The sequence below is a fragment of the Ostrinia nubilalis genome, chromosome 9 (assembly GCF_963855985.1).
Source record: "Ostrinia nubilalis chromosome 9, ilOstNubi1.1, whole genome shotgun sequence".
In the NCBI taxonomy this organism is placed as follows: domain Eukaryota; kingdom Metazoa; phylum Arthropoda; class Insecta; order Lepidoptera; family Crambidae; genus Ostrinia; species Ostrinia nubilalis.
In genome coordinates this window covers 7160970-7177517 of record NC_087096.1, presented here as the reverse complement: position 1 = coordinate 7177517, position 16548 = coordinate 7160970, and the positions used below count along the sequence as shown (strand labels likewise).

The window sequence follows — 16548 nt, the reverse complement described above, 5'->3', positions numbered from 1 at the left end:
CTTTTTCAAACATCGACGTTACCATAAACTGTCGTGTAATGTTACGATGCTAAAGTTTCCAGATGTTTGAATTTATGGGAGATATTTCTAATATTAATTACGAGTTGAGAGAGTTTGGTTAAGTTTATAAAATAGCCTTAGCTATCGGTAGTAAGGTTCCCTTGATGTTAAGTGACCTTTTTACTTGTTTAAAACAGACTTTCTTCGCTAATTTAATTCTCACTTTCCTCACTTGCTGTACACGTTGTAAACTACGCCTAATGGCAGTCATTTTAAGAATAAAAGCTATTGTTCGACGATTCTAACACCAAAAATTTATCTCTCTAACGTACTCCGGTACCACCATACAAAAGTACCTACACCGAAGTCAAATAAAGATTGAAAGTCATAAAATATTTCGCAGTCGCATTGTGAATTTAAAGTCAGTAAATAAACAGTCAGAGTTAAAAAGATCGTGACACCCATAGTGACCAAAAATTTGACAAACACAACCTTATGACGTGTTGCAACTTTTAGGTTTTTTGGTCACGAAATATTTGACGCTGACTGCACCTAATAGATAAAGTCTGGTCGCGGAGCACGTAGAATTTTGTCCAATGACCCCAAGCTACCTATCCTTATCGCTCGCGCGTAATTATATTGCTGTAGTGACTGTGCGAGCGCAACAGCAATATAATTACGCGCGAGCGATAAGGATGGGTAGCTTGGGGTCATTGGACAAAATTCTACGTGCTCAGGGACCGGACTATAGATATAATTAGGTACTTATACTTAGGGTTTCAGCCAATGTTATTGCACGTTGCAGATTGCTGACCCGCCTGGATTGTGGTCTAGTAGGGCCCTTCGTCGTTTTATACCTTCCAAGTAGACTTCTCTGTTGAACAGACCAGCTGCTAGCGGCACTCTGTAGGAAGTAAAATGATATTTTTTAACATTTTGTTAATTATTCGAGTTGAAAATTAAAAAGTAAGTTAAAGTAAGCGTTATAAACTCAACTCCATTAACTATACTAATATTATAAATGCGAAAGTAACTCTGTCTGTCAGTCTGCCTTGCTTTCACGCCTAAACCACTGAACCGATTTTGATGGAATTTGGCATAGATATAGTTTGAGTCCCGGGAAAGGACATAGTATAGTTTTTATCCTGGTTTTTGAAACTGGGACGCGCGCGATAAAATTTTTCTGTGGCAGACAAAATTCCACGCGGGCGAAGCCGCGGGCGGAAAGCTAGTTTCTAAATAAAGCATAAAACTTGGCTTAAAATCGAATAATTTCTTGAGAAACTCAACTATTGTTATGTAACTTTTTCAGATTTATTAATCTTACGTTTTCTTGACAACAGTCGATTTATTAATATACTATACGGATCTTAGAAAGTGGGCTTTTCTAAAAATCTATGTGAAGGCCAAGAATAAGATTACATTATCTAATCTATGATTAGTTTGTTTTTCCAGAGTAATATCAGGATCCGGCGTAATCTATATCATTTACATACTAGTATCAACCGGCGGTGACACCCGTGTCTCAGTCTTTAATATGTTTTTCTTCATAACTAATTTAAACCTTAGCATAGATGTACAAGAAATAGATACTCACACATCAGTACCAGGCCGCAACGCAGCCGAGAACAGTCCCCAAACCGGTTTGTGGTCGCTCGTGCACACTGACTGCACCGAGTTGTACGCTACACACTTCAGGCCCGACGATATAGGCACGCTGCTGATGCGACGGAGACCTACAAATGGCCAATGATAGGATTAGTTCAGAATTTGGACAAAAGATGGCGCTGTTCATAGTATTAGTTTTGAATTCAACCAAGAGATGGCGCTGTTCCGTTTAATTACGCGGTATTATTAGATGTTTTCTGACTGAATGGAATATAAATTATAAATTTTTAATTTAAGTTTAATTTAAATAGGTAATTTAACACTTTTTTGGTAGTATGTCTATCATGGGGCCATCATATTTTACAAGGTAGCACTTACCTGCGAAAGCAGAAGTAGAGTTGACGTTCAAGGATTTGGCTTTATACAATATTCGGTCAGTGTAAGCTGGCGCTCGCTGTTTACTGGACGTATCGAACTGTTGGCTGCCAGGGTCATACTGAAACAACGAATGATGTTTTAATGTCTTCCTATTTGGGAATTAACCATAGAGAAACAAGATGGATGGGTCAACTTTATGGATTACGGCACCACAACCCATAAGAGGGACTATTGTTTCTAGAAAACAATGGAATAAGTCTGGTCTGCTTCCCAACGCCGTTTCTTATAATATGTTGCCCTTGCCATGAGCGACAGTCTGTATTACCCGAAAATACGGAAATTATCATCAGTCATTTTATGGAGCACGACCTTCTCTAATGAGGATCAGTACTGTTGTAGAAAATTCAATAAAACTAGTATCTACGTTAATCTTTAAGACATAAGAAAGATATATCTTTTTGAATTATCCAAATCGGACCATTACTTACGAAGATATTAAGTAATAAACATAGGCCGTTTTTGCCGCTAAAAGTCAACGTACGCAAGGCCGCGTGACGTCACTATATCCGAATCGAGCGCAGCCGGCGTACTATTGGGATGGAAAATATTTTTTTCCGGCTAAACTATCAGTTTTAGAAAAAAACTTTTAATAACATTTATTCTTCTAAATAAAGTAACCTATCGACCAGTAATTTTTAAAAATAAAAATTGTGAAAAATAAGTATTGCTATGTCCAAAAACCACATTTTCATAGGATTCGATGCAATGCGGAGACGCGGTTGGGGTGAGTGTAACTTAATGATTGTTTGTATTGAACATAATAATACATAATATGATGCGAATACCCAGTTTCTGGCCTGGGGGGGGGGGGGGAGAGGCAAGTCATACCCAGTTTCTGGCCTGGGGGGGGGGGGGGGGTAAAATACCCAACTTCTGGCCGAAGGGGAAGTCATGCCCAGCTTATGACCTGGGGAGAGGAGAGGGGCGGGGTAGTCATACCCAGCTTCTAGGCTAAGATTAAATAGATTTCCAGCACGGAGCGGCTGTCCTTTCCTGCAGCAGCTGGCCCGCCCATGGGAACGGCGAATAGATAGGTAGGTGCGTAGGTTTAACTCAGAAAAACTAAATAACAGGTAGGTATTGCGTGTACATCGAAATGATTTTCATAGCAATGTCTTGTAGCCTAGGCAGAGTGTATCTGCCTCAGCTATACCTTATTGTTAGAAGTAAATAAATTAATACTTATACATTTTTATATTTTACTTGGAAGAAGATATGACTCTAACAACACTTATGAACACTTTATTTGAATAACTCGCCAAATATATCACCGCGGAGACCCCAATCGCGTCTCTGCGTGCCATTGAATCGTATGAGCGTATGGATTTTTTGCGTTATTTTTCACAATTTCTATTTTTAAAAATTACCTATCGATAGCTTACTTTATTCTGATGAATAAATGTCATTACAAGTTTTTCTCTAAAACTGATAATTTGGCCAGAAAAAAATATTTTCTACCCACGCAGTACGCCGGCAGCGTTCGGATCGGATATAATGACGTCATCGTCCCCGCGCCGGGCGGTCAGTGAACTTTTTTAGTAATTTGGCCATAACTTCGTCAATTTTTGTCGTAGAACAAAAATTTTTGCACTGTGTATTAAGGATTTCTTAGCCCTATAAATCTGCATTCACAGCTAAAAATCGAAATGATCCTCATTCACCAGAGGCAAATAGAGAATTGGGCCTACACTCCCCAAGCTGGCTAGATGGGTTGGGGAGGTAACGGGAGGTTTGTTACAATAATTTGCAATACATTGCAAGCCACGATAGCCGAACGGTGCAGGGGTTGGCCTGGCCAACTCGTGATCCGGTGAACGTGGGTTCGAATCCCGCCGGTCAACTATTGTGGTGAGCCCACTCGTGACACAAGTATATTGAGCTTAGTAACGGGACTTAACGGAGAAATTACTAATAATTTAAAAAAAAAAAAACATTCAATGTTAAAGCCCGGTCTGCGAGCACGTAGAATTTTGTCCAATGACCCCAAGCTACCCGACGGGCGCCCGCAGTGAGTGTGCGAGCGCGACAGCAACATAATTACGCGCGAGCGATATTGCTGTCGCGACTGTGCGACGGGCGGCCGCAGTGAGTGTGTGAGCGCGACAGCAACATAACGCGCGAGCGATAAGGATGGGTAGCTTGGGGTCATTGGACAAAATTCTACGTGCTCAAAGACCAGACTATACCTTATAAGTAGGCGGGAATGTGATTGGGGCTTCCCTGAAGTCCCGGAAGGCGGCGCCGTCCTCCAGCACCGCTGTCAGCTGGTCCGCGTGCAGCAGGCCGTGGGGCAAGTTGTGGGGCAAAGGAAACTGACAAACGTATTTAACAGTTAATTAACTCACACAAAAATACAGTGTGGACAAAAAGATTAAGAAAAAAAATCACATGCCAGTGCACGTCACAGGACTCCTAGACAGTTCTAGGATTAAGTTCTCAGATTCATACAGTGTGAGTCACGTTAAAGTGTAATATATAAAAATAGATGAAACTAGACCTATTTTTATCGACAAAAAAGAGGTCAAAAATTTTTGATTTTTTTTTTTTTTTTTCTATAGAAGTTTTTTTCTTCCAATTACTTATTGTAAAGAAAACGTAATAACTTTTAAATTAAGCGGTATATCCTGATAAAATAAAAACATTAATAATGCTAAATAACAGGCGATACTAAAAAAATACATAAAATACACAAAAAATGCCAACAAATAATAAAAAATGATACTTTTTGAAAAAAATCTGCTTTTATATTCGTGTTTTTTTTGGTTATTTGATAAATTTCTCCAAAAAATGCCCCTATAACAGGTGGTTTTTATTACTTTGTATTATTCTCTATCGTATTACCTTCGTAAAATCAAAAATCGCATGTCTCTATCCCTATCACAACGTTTGCAATGATCGTTTGAACTAAGCCTCTCCGGGCGCGCCATTCAACGCTTCGTTAACAACGAAACTGAAAATGGCTCTAGATTTGTAATTTTGATAAAGACAAGTTAGATTTCTAATAAAAACAAAAGATTTCGAAGTAAAATAAGCATTTAAGTTAAAATTAAAATTGTCTCTATCTGTAGCGGAGAATAATGTTGTGGCAGGCCTTTGTTCAAACGATCATAGCAAATGTTGTGATAGGGATAGAGACATGCAATTTTTGGTTTTACAAAGATAATACGATAAAAAATAATAAAAAGTAATAAAAACCACATGTTATAGGGGCATTTTTTGGAGAAATTTATCAAATAACCAAAAAAACACGAATTTAAAAGCAGATTTTTTTCAAAAAGTATCATTTTCTTATTATTTGTTGGCCTTTTTTGTGTATTTTATGTACTTTTTTAGTATCGCCTGTTATTTACCATTATTACTGCTTTTATTTTATCAGGATATACCGCTTAGTTTAAAAGTTATTACGTTTTCTTTACAATAAGTAATTGGAAGAAAAAAAATTGTATAAAAAATTAAAAAAAAATCTTAAAAAAATTTTGACCTCTTTTTTGTCGATAAAAATAGGTCTAGTTTCATATATTTTCATATGTACACTTTAACGTGACTCACACTGTATAACTAATCAAGACAGAATGATGTTATGAATAAAGAAATAGGATGGAAATTAGGCACTACGTGAAACGACACTCAAGTAGGCATTAAATACGTTTTACTCAATAATTATTTGCAACCCTAAAAGCTTGAAACAATGTTTCAATTTGAATTTAATTTGATATTAGATTCGTTTCGTAATACAAGCCCAAAAACATTTTTCGGAATTTATAAAGTTTAGAAAACGTGTCAAGGTTTCCTTGACTTTGTCTCGATAACAATAATTACGCACTTAGATACTTCGTCTAGTAGTTCAAAGGATTAAATGAAATTATACTCACTTCAGTTTGTTCAATCCATCGTAAAACAGCAGCTCTAGGCTCACCCAACCGAAAGTTTAGGTCGCCACACCAAAAAACATAATCAAAATTGCTGGTTACATCTAAAACAACAACAAAAAGGTTAACTATACAGACACGCATTCAAATTAACACCGTATATCATGTGATATTGAGTCCTCTTACCTTTGCTTCTATGTCTACACGGTAAATTTTTCGGCAAATCGATAGATCTTATTATCCTTTTTATATCTGATACTCTTTCTTTAACTTTCTCCTGGTGGGCGGTCAAATGGGCGGTTACAAACAAAAAGGTCGACCCAAAAAGGGCAAAGGATATCGCCACAGCCCCTTTGGTTCTAAAAGCCGTGCCTGGTCGGACTGAGAGACTTGCATCTTCAGGTAAAGAGCAGTACCATATAAGATCCCTTCGTACAAATATTGTAAGATGGATGGTTCCTGAAAAGATTTTTTCAAAGATGCTAAATGCTTTAGGGCCTCTTCACGTTAGCGTTTCTCTAGCGTAGACGCTGATTGCCGAGTTAGCGTCGCAACTCGCGACTGTACGATTTTACACGATAACATTACGTTAGAACGTTCGGCGAACGTTACACTGGCGAAAGGCTAGCGTGTAGGAGCTCTTGTTGAAATATTCTAATAACTATGTAAATAATAAAACACTGGTTTCCATTCGTACAGAGTCATCATGTATGACTAAAGCCAAAGTTCATATTCAAACAAATTAAGAAAAGGCAGTTTCGAAGAGTAAATACATATAGTTAGGTAGACTATTGTTTGGTTTCAAATGAATCACATTTATGGCTCCTTAAAAACAGTGACTCATGTCAATATTATTTCTTTGTCAATTTGCATAAAACTTGATTTCTATAGGTCTAATGTTTAACTCAATTAGTGTCTTAGGTATAGGAAAGGCACCGGAAGGATAACATTGACATTTATGACATGACTAAAGCCTGGTCCGTGAGCACGTAGAATTTTGTCCAATGACCCCAACCTACCCATCCTTATCGCTCGCGTGTAATTATGTTGCTGTCGCGCTCGCACACTCACTGCGGGCGCCCGTCGCACAGTCGTGACAGCAATATAATTACGCGCGAGCGATAAGGATGGGTAGCTTGGGGTCATTGGACAAAATTCTACGTGCTCACGGACCAGGCTTTAGGCATACAAATCTAAAGTCGCAAAATCCCATGTCGATCCCATACCTCAGGCACTGACTAAGTTAAAACCTATAATTTAAATGCTCACCTAAATAATATGAATGTAGAAGAAGGTGAGATGGTCCTAAAACCTCTTGTATGGTGATTTCCCATTCTGTCCGTTCAGAGTATGACTCCTGAGTACCAATGGCAAAGATATCTGGCACATGCTTCACTTGGTGGGGAAATATGAAGTCTGCTAGTTCCCTAGAATATAATAAGAGGCCAATCTTGTATACCTTTGTTCCTATAATACCAATAAAAAACACAATAATTGAGTTAACAATAATCGTTTACAAACTTTACTGTAGTTTTACCTTTCTGTTTTAAGCAAATAAATAATTTCTATTAAAACTACATCTTCCTATTTACTTGTTTTTATTAAATAAACATTATTAGATTACAATTTATTCTGAATAGACTTTAGAAACTTATATCTAACCTTGACATTATCTTAAACTGATGTTTATGATAAAGATAGATTATGTCAAATAATTTTAGCAATGGAATGTTTTTACCTTGGAGGTGGCTGTCCGTTCATGTTCCATGTGCCGACAAATATTTTGACCTCTCTATCTGGAAAAACGTGCTCTAACTCTGCAGCACCCAATAGAGAATGGGAGGCTAGTCTTCCATAAAGATAATTTCTGGAATTATGCATATTTTTAAATTAAAGTAACAATTAATGTTTGACTTGTAAAAAACTTTTCAGAATAAAGATTAAGTAAGAAAATGTAGCCCCACATGCAAATTCCCTGCAGAGAAATCAGTAACAATGATAAAAGCTTTGTCTTGTAAAAGATTAAAATGATTTTGAATTACATCTACGTACATCTATGTAAGTATTACCAAACAATACAACATTTAAAAGTTATATTAAGCATTTAGTGGATTTAAGGAGACTAGATACTTCTACTATTATTATATTTGTTCTTATTAGTGTAAAATGCAAACCTTTCTCTTGCCTCCTGCGTTGGTATGAGACGAAGAACCTGAGCGGCAAGCAATGAGTTACGCGCCAAGCTGTCTGTGCTACCAGCACGGGAAGCTGACCGAGTTATTGTTGATTTGGTCCTTAACGCAACAAGAAAACACCAAACTTAGAATCATTCCCAAAACAGTCATATTATTTACTGATTTTTACATATCCTTGTACACTTAACATGAATGTATTATGTGTTTGATTTGCCCCAAACCAAGCATGAACCCATAGCCTTAGAAGAAAACAAATTATACTATAAACTTACCTCCTTTTTCTGTCTAAAGAACTACTTCTGTCGCTTTCTGGCGATGAAGAACGATAGAGTGGCTTACTTTCAGTAGAAATCAGGTGATCGGCTGACAACCTCTTAACAAATAACTTATTCTTTGACTTGATACCTTCAAATGACCCTGAATGCTCAAAACACTTTCTGTTGTCATCTTTGGGGAACTTTATTGTGGCTTTAGGTATTTCTTCAGACTTAGTACACGAGAGTGTGTGGTCACTGACACTATTGCTAGAGTTATTCACTGGACTACACGGTTTTGACACAGTTTCGCCTTTGGACGGGTGTCCCTCGACGAGGCTCTTTGGACGGGACCTTCTGAAGAAGGTTCGACAGCATTTTGGATTACTTTCATCCTCGTTGTGGATGTGATCACTCTTCTGACTAGAGTTATTGCTGTGGAGTTCTGATGTTGAACTCCTCTGGTTGTCGTACAGGTCAACACTCGAATCAGCATTCTGAGCACTTTGCGCGATAAACGGATCTGCTGGAGAGATAGGTCTTGAAGAAGACTGGTTGAATTCGTCGTTGGAATCAGTATCTACATAGCATCCCACTTTCGGTGACTTTTTCACGAAGAGCCGCTTCCGCAGGGACAACTTTTGCTTGGTTTTTGTAGGTGAAGTTGTCATGACTGATTTAAAGTCACAAAAACGACTAATTTATGTTACTAAATTACATTTTTACTAAATATAGACAACATAACCTATTACGTCTCTGAAGTGACGTTTTACCTTACGAGAACTGTCAAAATACCAATTACTTTTTTAATGATAAGATTACGATGAGATTCTTATCATTCTGCCAATGATATCAGTCTGTGACAAATTTTCACAAAAGCAAACTGTGTTCAAAGGCTTCGCAATTGGGTTTATTTGATTGTGTTTCTTTCGCTTCATTGGCGTTTCTATGACGACTTGTGCAACACATGCAGTCAGCGTGTAATAATTTCCCCCATTCAATCATAGGCCATGATCATAGGGGTAATATTTCAAAGTTTTAACTACGATGCTAGCTGATGTAGGTAAACCCATAACAATGAGACATTACATTGGAGTTTGAACCATGGCATGGGGTGCACTGCACATCTCAAGCCTAAACCAATAAATACTTAGGTACACTAATAGTAATCATATCTTTACATAAGTTGGCTACTTTACTTAAGTTCGGCACTGTTGAAAACTAGTTTAGATAGTCGGGTTAAGAAATACACACGCTACAGGCATTGAGTTATAATGTACTACGTAGTAATATTACTTCAATGGCTACAGGTAGTTAGGTATACTTAGGTATAACTATAGGTACACACTAAAAACCAACTATGTTCTGGACCTGGTTATTTTATTCTTCACGAGAGAATAAAAGGTTTAAACAAATAAATGAATATCCCGTTTTCAAGTTAACATTACTTATAATTAAAATACATTTGCTATGATTACACCAAATATCAAAATCATTAGGGACGTGACTTGGACTTTTCCCGCGTGGTTACCACTTCCGGTTCCTGGGACCAAAAGATTCTCGCCGTTGTACTCGGGACGTGGTGATAGAACACCCCCGACTACTGATTGGACGCCGTTACCTGAATGAAAAAAACATGAAAATTTACTAAAAAATCTTCCTACTGTGCAATGCTAAATAAAGCTTCATAGGCGCTCGTAAGTATTCGTCATTCGCCTGCTTTGTAGCTTAATACAAAATGAAACTGTCGACAGCAGCAATGTAGCGATGCGAGCGTGACGTTGTCTTGGTTTTAGAAGGTTAGTAATATAATTAGTAATTCTGATTCTTATTTACGAGTATAACAGAAGTTAACAATTTACCCACCAGTATTACACAAGTCGGAGGTGCAAGCTCTATAGAACGTTCGGAAGTCAGAATCAACAACTTCGTGGTTCAAATAGTCCGGCTGCTCTTCACATCCTCTGATGAAACTGGCTATCACTCCAGCTGGGTCCTGTAGTAAAAAGGTTATGGATTTGAAATGAACATGCCATTCTCATCATCATCATCATCATCATTTCAGCCACAGGACGTCCACTGCTGAATATACGCATCCCCCAATGATTTTTACAATACATGGCGATATGGGAATCAATCAAAATCATTGGGTTAGTAATGGCCTGTATCCAGCGCCTTCCTGCTACCTTTATGAGGTCGTCGGTCCACCTTGTGCTTGCTTGTACTTACAGGAATGTTCTGATAATGGCATACCTACAGTTTGTCTATAAAGTCGTGACATAAAATGAGGGCGCTTTTTTTCTTCATGTAGCAACCCTATACAATTTGACCAAATGAGTTTGATACTAGGGCAATTTAGTTAAGAGTAGATTTTTCTATCCTTAGATATCTTTTGACTGATAAATAAACTTGTCATTTTGACATATTTTCCATACTAAAACTGTCAATGTGCCAATCTTATTCTTCAGTTAAAAGTTATCCGACGATTGAAAAATCAGCCCTTAACCAATTTAGACGACGATTTTTTTTTCTGTTTTAATACAATAGGTACCTATGCTTATGAAAGGTTTTACCAAGCATTTTTATTGCATCAGCATAATAAAAAACGCATCATACATATTTAATAAGGACATTTATTAATCACTTTCATCATCGGATTCCAAATATTCGATGTTAAGAAAAGTTTCGTTGCCACCTTCATAAGTAACGCTGACATCACTCACATCATCTTCACTGTTGCTATTATCGCCTAAGCAAATAACCAATTGTCTTGGTACAGGTCCATAACTATAATGGAAGGCTCATGAAGATTTGGTATTAGTTTTTCTTTAATCCACTTCGTAAAGTTATGCGCATTCATTTCTGAATGGTAGTCTTCCAAATTATTTCTGTCAGTGAATATGAGGAGGCAGTTTGAAACAAACCCCTTTTCGCTTCCAGCATGGACTATGATGTAACGCTTTCCTTTGAAAATGTCTTTTGTTTGATGTTTAGAGATTGCGAACATTTTGTGACCTGGTGGAAAAATAAATAGATTCTTGTTAGTGAAAATTTTATAAAATTATACATCCATACTAATATTATTAAGAAGAAAGATTTCATTGTTGGTTTGTTTGGATGGGGGTTTAAGGGGGTATAAGAGGGAGGGGGAGGGTGTAATTGGCTTTGAAACTACTGGACCGATTTGAAAAAATATTTCATCATTACAATCTAAAAAAAACTGCTTAACATAGGCTATATTAATATTATATAGGTTACCATATATGAAGAATGAATATAGCTCACATCAAACAAAAAACATGCAAAAGATGAAAAAATTTATTTACCTACCTCTTTTTGTACCGTGTAAAAAAATTTTATTTTTTGGCGCAGAGCACAAATATTAAAATTATCCATTTCTTTCTTTGGTTGGCCTTGCCTGTGTTTCCCAGGAATTCTAAATTTTCCATTATTCTGAAAACCTTCATTAACTATGCGCCTAACCGTACTCTCTGATTTTCCTGAAAAAAAAAGTTCAAATTTTAAAGGGATGGAAAGAATAACTACAAAACCTAACTAATATTATTTATTGTTAAATATTTACCAACAAGATATCATTTCACATGCACTCACATTATAATCTAGAGCTAAATCATAATCATAAAAAAATATTGCAACAAATTATTCTTTTTGTAGACAGACAACTTGATGTGAAAGTGATGTCATACAGTTATCAATGGCCAAAGCGAACGGGTAATATAGATATGAAGCAATTAATTCAAATTCAAAACTCGTAGAAAACTTGACTGAATTGATGTATCAAATGAAATGGTCGTACTACAATATATCCTACTTACAATGAAAATTTAACCTAAAAATGTCCTATGTAAACAATGCCTGTTTTGGTCACCAAATCGCAAAATGCAGTAAATTTGTTACTTTAGGTAGATTATAAACAAGCAGTAACACGATTACGTACCCGTCAAAGATGCTGTTCGCCCTTAAACATCATCCAAATCCCACAAAATTTGACCAGCTTGGTACTCCGCGGAACATTGCTGGAAAACTTTAAAAATCACTTTCCGCGTGGCACTCCAATTTACTTTACTCATTGTTTATACTTTTCTTCGTAGCTGAGTAATAATTTACTGGAGATTAGTCAAACAATAAAAACCACAAAATGAAAATCGTTCCACAACTTGTTCTCGATGACAGCTGATGTACATATGTTTGGTGAACTTTGGTGTTGCCAGACACATGAATAATGTTAGTTCCTCAAACATTCATGTCACGACTTTATAGACAGACTGTACGAAGCCTAGCTGCTAGGTAGGGGAACCTGTTGAACCTTGGACAGAGTTGTATCTAAAACAATTGTATATATTTTTTAAACTATGCGGTTTTATGAACAGTTGTCTAGGGTATTAGATACGTTATTTGTCAACATTATCGTGAAGTTAGCTTAGATTCGCCGACGCTGTGCAAGTACAAGAAAAAATGGTAATTTATTATTTTACACTGACACAGTGAGTTTTTTGAGGTTTACTTCAAGTCAATTTATTAAAAATGTTGCATGTTTGACAAAACTGTTATAGTTAGAATATAATCTTTATATATCTAGCTACTGGACGATATGAGTTTCAGACCCTAAGCTCAAATGGAAGTGGGTTTAATAAGCTTATTAAGTGAAGTAGTCGCAATGTTGTACCTTGACCACCCTACTAGCGATGTACCTTGGTCACTGATTTTCATTACGTTTTAATAAGATATTTATTGTTATAAAAAAAACGTATTATATCGTTAAAGATACAATGCTGCGAAGACCTCAAAATAGCAATTGAAAGCCTGTTTTTGATATATTTTTTTGAAATTTCTAATGTTTTTTTAATTTATGTTTATTGTATCTACATTATGACTTTTTTAAGATTATTTTTGTTGATAAAGCGGTTTTAATTGATTTTTTGCTAGAATTTATGTTAAATGATAAGAAAGAAAAAAACTAGACTGCAAGTTAAAGCCACTCCAGTGCGTGTTTTGTCCTACACGACAAAACATTTCAACATTCAACAAAATTTTCTACAAAAAATGTTGAATGTTGTCATATTATTTTTGTTGATTGTGTAAGGCTAAACACGAGCTGGAGAGCCGGCTTGAAATTACGTGATTTGTTTGCCAAAATATTGTGAAAAATAATGAGTACAAAAAAGATGGGTGAGGATCTTTTTTAAAAAATACTTTTACTTAGTTATTGTTGTTAATAACTGTAATTATGGGTATTTCAAATAATAATTCAACAGAAAATAAACAAATTAAAGCTAATATATGCATTTATTTCAATTTGAATAGGTACAACGTACACGGTCCAAGGTACACCTGGTTTGTTGTACCTAGGACAGTTTTCCCTTTTTTTTTCTAACAGCTAGTATGCCCAAATTTTTAAAATTATACACAATTTTATGAATGAATTATGTAGTTAATTAAATGATCTTTACATATAAGCGCACTAGACAAGTTTAACTAGCACCATTATTTTTCAAAAAATCAAAACTCGAAAAACTGGCCTAAGTACAACAGGTTCCCCTAAGTATCTTGCTAAGTACGTGTTTGTGCAAAATACAACTGTTAGTTTACAGCTACATAAGAATGTAGCAGTATTATGTATACAGACAACCTAATATTTTGCAAAAAATATATAATGGTACTTTCTTCATCAATAGCTAATTAAGTATGTAGCCAGATTCAGTCGGCTCGGACCTTTTTCAAACGCCTGATATATCTAACATAGCAACAACATCGCCCGTGATGATGTCGGATTGCCCAAAATAACCATTGGACTTTAGTCAAAACAAGACATTCACCCACTAGCAGTAAGTAATCTGTAGTATTATATTGCTTTCAATCCATATTTTATGACTAGAATAGCAGTGCTCAATAATCTTTAAAATTGGAGTTAGTATGATATGGTTAAAAGATGAATGAACCAGTAAGACTTACTTAAGTACCTAAACTGCATATTACGAGTACCTATAGTTATCATGTCATATACCACTGCAATGGGTTCTCTCCAAAGTAAGTAAGTATTTAGGAATTTTCTTATCTGAATCTACTTGCAAGCAAAATGACCCCTATAATCATCAGACTCGCAAAATTCAGGGCAGGAGGTCAAATGTACTTATCGGCAAATGCAGTAAAGGCATGCTGATAATGTGGTTAATAAGCAAATACCTTACTTTATTTGGTACAGATTCCTTACCATGAATTCTTGGCGCAGAATGACGCAATATGTGAAAGGGCAATTCACTATGTGGGTTTCGTTGGTGATGGTGAGACAGGACTGGTCAGCGTCCACCGATGAAAATGAACACGCATAGCATCTGAAACCACCTGAAAAAATATAACAAATTAGCATAACATTACGGACATTCAGTAAATAAAAATAGGTAAAATCAATAAAAATAGGTAATAACAGTAAATAAAAATAGGTAAAATCAAAATCAAATCAAAATGATGAAGTAAGTAAGTATGCCCCTTCGAATGCTGTCTTTAGACATTAAACAAGTAGGTAGATATTAGGCTTTTAATGAGGGCTATCGTTTTAGCGTTCACCAGTTAGCGCCACTGTAGAGTAAGGTCCTGTCACTTGCTAGTAGCGAAGACATTGGCACCAACTGGTGAGCGCTAAAGTGGTAGGAGAACTATCGAATTTGCACTCATCAAGATGGCGCCACTGTAGAGTAAGGTCCTGTTAATCGCCAGGGGTGCCAACTGTTAAGTATAAAAACGATAGCCCTCATTATGTTCACATACTTACCTTTTTTTTTTTTCGGGAAAAAATGCATTGAATTGCATACCTACCCTACGGGGACAGGGTAGGTTATGTGGGGCTCACCAAGTCAGAAGGACAAGGCATACCCACTAAAAGACCCCGGTGCTCCATCATTCGCCTTAAGTGGGAAGGAACTGTGGGATTCCGGACAAAGCCTTCACTACCACAGTCCCTCCCGGCGATTGCCCGCCTACACGGCGGTCCCTACAAGCCCCCCAGGACGGGGGGCGACGGGAGCAGCTAGGAGCACACAGCTGTTCCCGTCCGACGGTGGTGGTGGCCTGTGCAATGCAGGCGAGGGCGCCCCCACGCCCCCGGCCCGCTGGCCATCACCGAGGAGAGGAAACTGGAGGCGATCGTACTGTCGCCTCCTCTGACCCTTTCCGCCGTCGCCGGAGCGAGGGCGCGTTTGGATCATCTTCGCGCTCTCGCTATGTTCACATACCTACCACAAGTTATTATTTTCAGTTATCTAAAGAATAGTGGTGCAAAATAAATCTAAAAAGTTCTTTTTCTTGTAAAATTAAAGCACCATTACTGAACATGACGTTAACAATTAGTACCTAGTGCACAGTACCTACTTCTCAGGTATTAGGTGCTTGTATGTTCTCATTGTAACCTAAATCCATATTGAACGAGATTCATTCGTACTTATAAGTGCAATTAATGCAACGTAAAGTTTGTGTGATAGAGGCATACTCTACCTACTTTTGTACATTATGCAAAGTAACACTCATTTAGATTCCTTAATTATTTGTAACAACTTGTAGGCAGTTTAAAATAATAAGTAAGTACTTACATGCTGTTCCTAACATAGCACAGAACACAAAAAACAATAGTTTGAAATACATGTTGATTTTAAAATAATTTCTTTGTTACTGGTCAAAAGAAAATTATGAATTCCCCGTTATCATTACTAACAATAAAACAATTTATAATCAATGTAATGTCGTAGCCAAGTCTTATCTTATCAATTCGGTGAAGTAGAAACTTTAATAAATCAGTGTAGGGATATTGCTTATTATAAATACTAATTATAATGACGCTTTATGTGTTATCTTGCAGACCAGATAGCAATTCAATTTTATCTATTTTACTTCCTATTATGGTGCAAGACTTATTGAGTCCCCTAAAGTCTTCCCCAAACCAGGATGGACTTCTCCCCTGATTTGGGATATGCATAAGTAAGTAAGGACTGATGGTTTTTTTAATGGTTGCGACCGGCTGATCTAGTTCAATAGATGTCTCTTTAACAAGTGACCCTTAATTTCTATTTCAGCAAGGGTTTAATCAGGGGTTTCTTTTAGGACCAGTCCCCTTAGTGATCTTCATTGACAAATGTAGGTATTTTCATCATGTTACAGGGACAAGAAAATCAC

The 16548-nt window shown here is 36.8% G+C and overlaps 2 protein-coding genes and 1 long non-coding RNA gene across 4 annotated transcripts; all 3 read right to left on the bottom strand.

Moving 5' to 3' along the window:
• Positions 1-216: 216 nt before the first annotated feature.
• On the bottom strand, positions 217-9366 carry LOC135074962 (inositol polyphosphate 5-phosphatase E). Of its 2 annotated transcripts, XM_063969326.1 has the most exons (10): positions 8383-9366; positions 8090-8209; positions 7654-7782; positions 7185-7342; positions 6102-6374; positions 5919-6019; positions 4233-4358; positions 1987-2104; positions 1598-1736; positions 217-904 (listed from the first exon to the last, which is right to left on the bottom strand). In XM_063969326.1, the coding sequence occupies exons 1-10, from the start codon at positions 9033-9035 to the stop codon at positions 790-792; spliced, it is 1932 nt and encodes a 643-aa protein (XP_063825396.1). In that variant the 5' UTR covers positions 9036-9366; the 3' UTR covers positions 217-789. The 2 variants fall into 2 exon arrangements, with proteins under 2 accessions (XP_063825396.1, XP_063825397.1); XM_063969327.1 differs by lacking the exon at positions 8090-8209.
• A 428-nt stretch (positions 9367-9794) lies between these two features.
• LOC135074960 (uncharacterized) lies at positions 9795-16150 on the bottom strand. Its single transcript, XM_063969325.1, has 4 exons — positions 15969-16150; positions 14597-14727; positions 10231-10360; positions 9795-9985 (listed from the first exon to the last, which is right to left on the bottom strand). The coding sequence occupies exons 1-4, from the start codon at positions 16018-16020 to the stop codon at positions 9819-9821; spliced, it is 480 nt and encodes a 159-aa protein (XP_063825395.1). The 5' UTR covers positions 16021-16150; the 3' UTR covers positions 9795-9818.
• LOC135074961 (uncharacterized) lies at positions 10978-12650 on the bottom strand. The gene is made up of 3 exons (XR_010257930.1): positions 12323-12650; positions 11695-11864; positions 10978-11379 (listed from the first exon to the last, which is right to left on the bottom strand). It is a non-coding gene; the product is annotated as an uncharacterized LOC135074961 (long non-coding RNA).
• Positions 16151-16548: the final 398 nt, after the last annotated feature.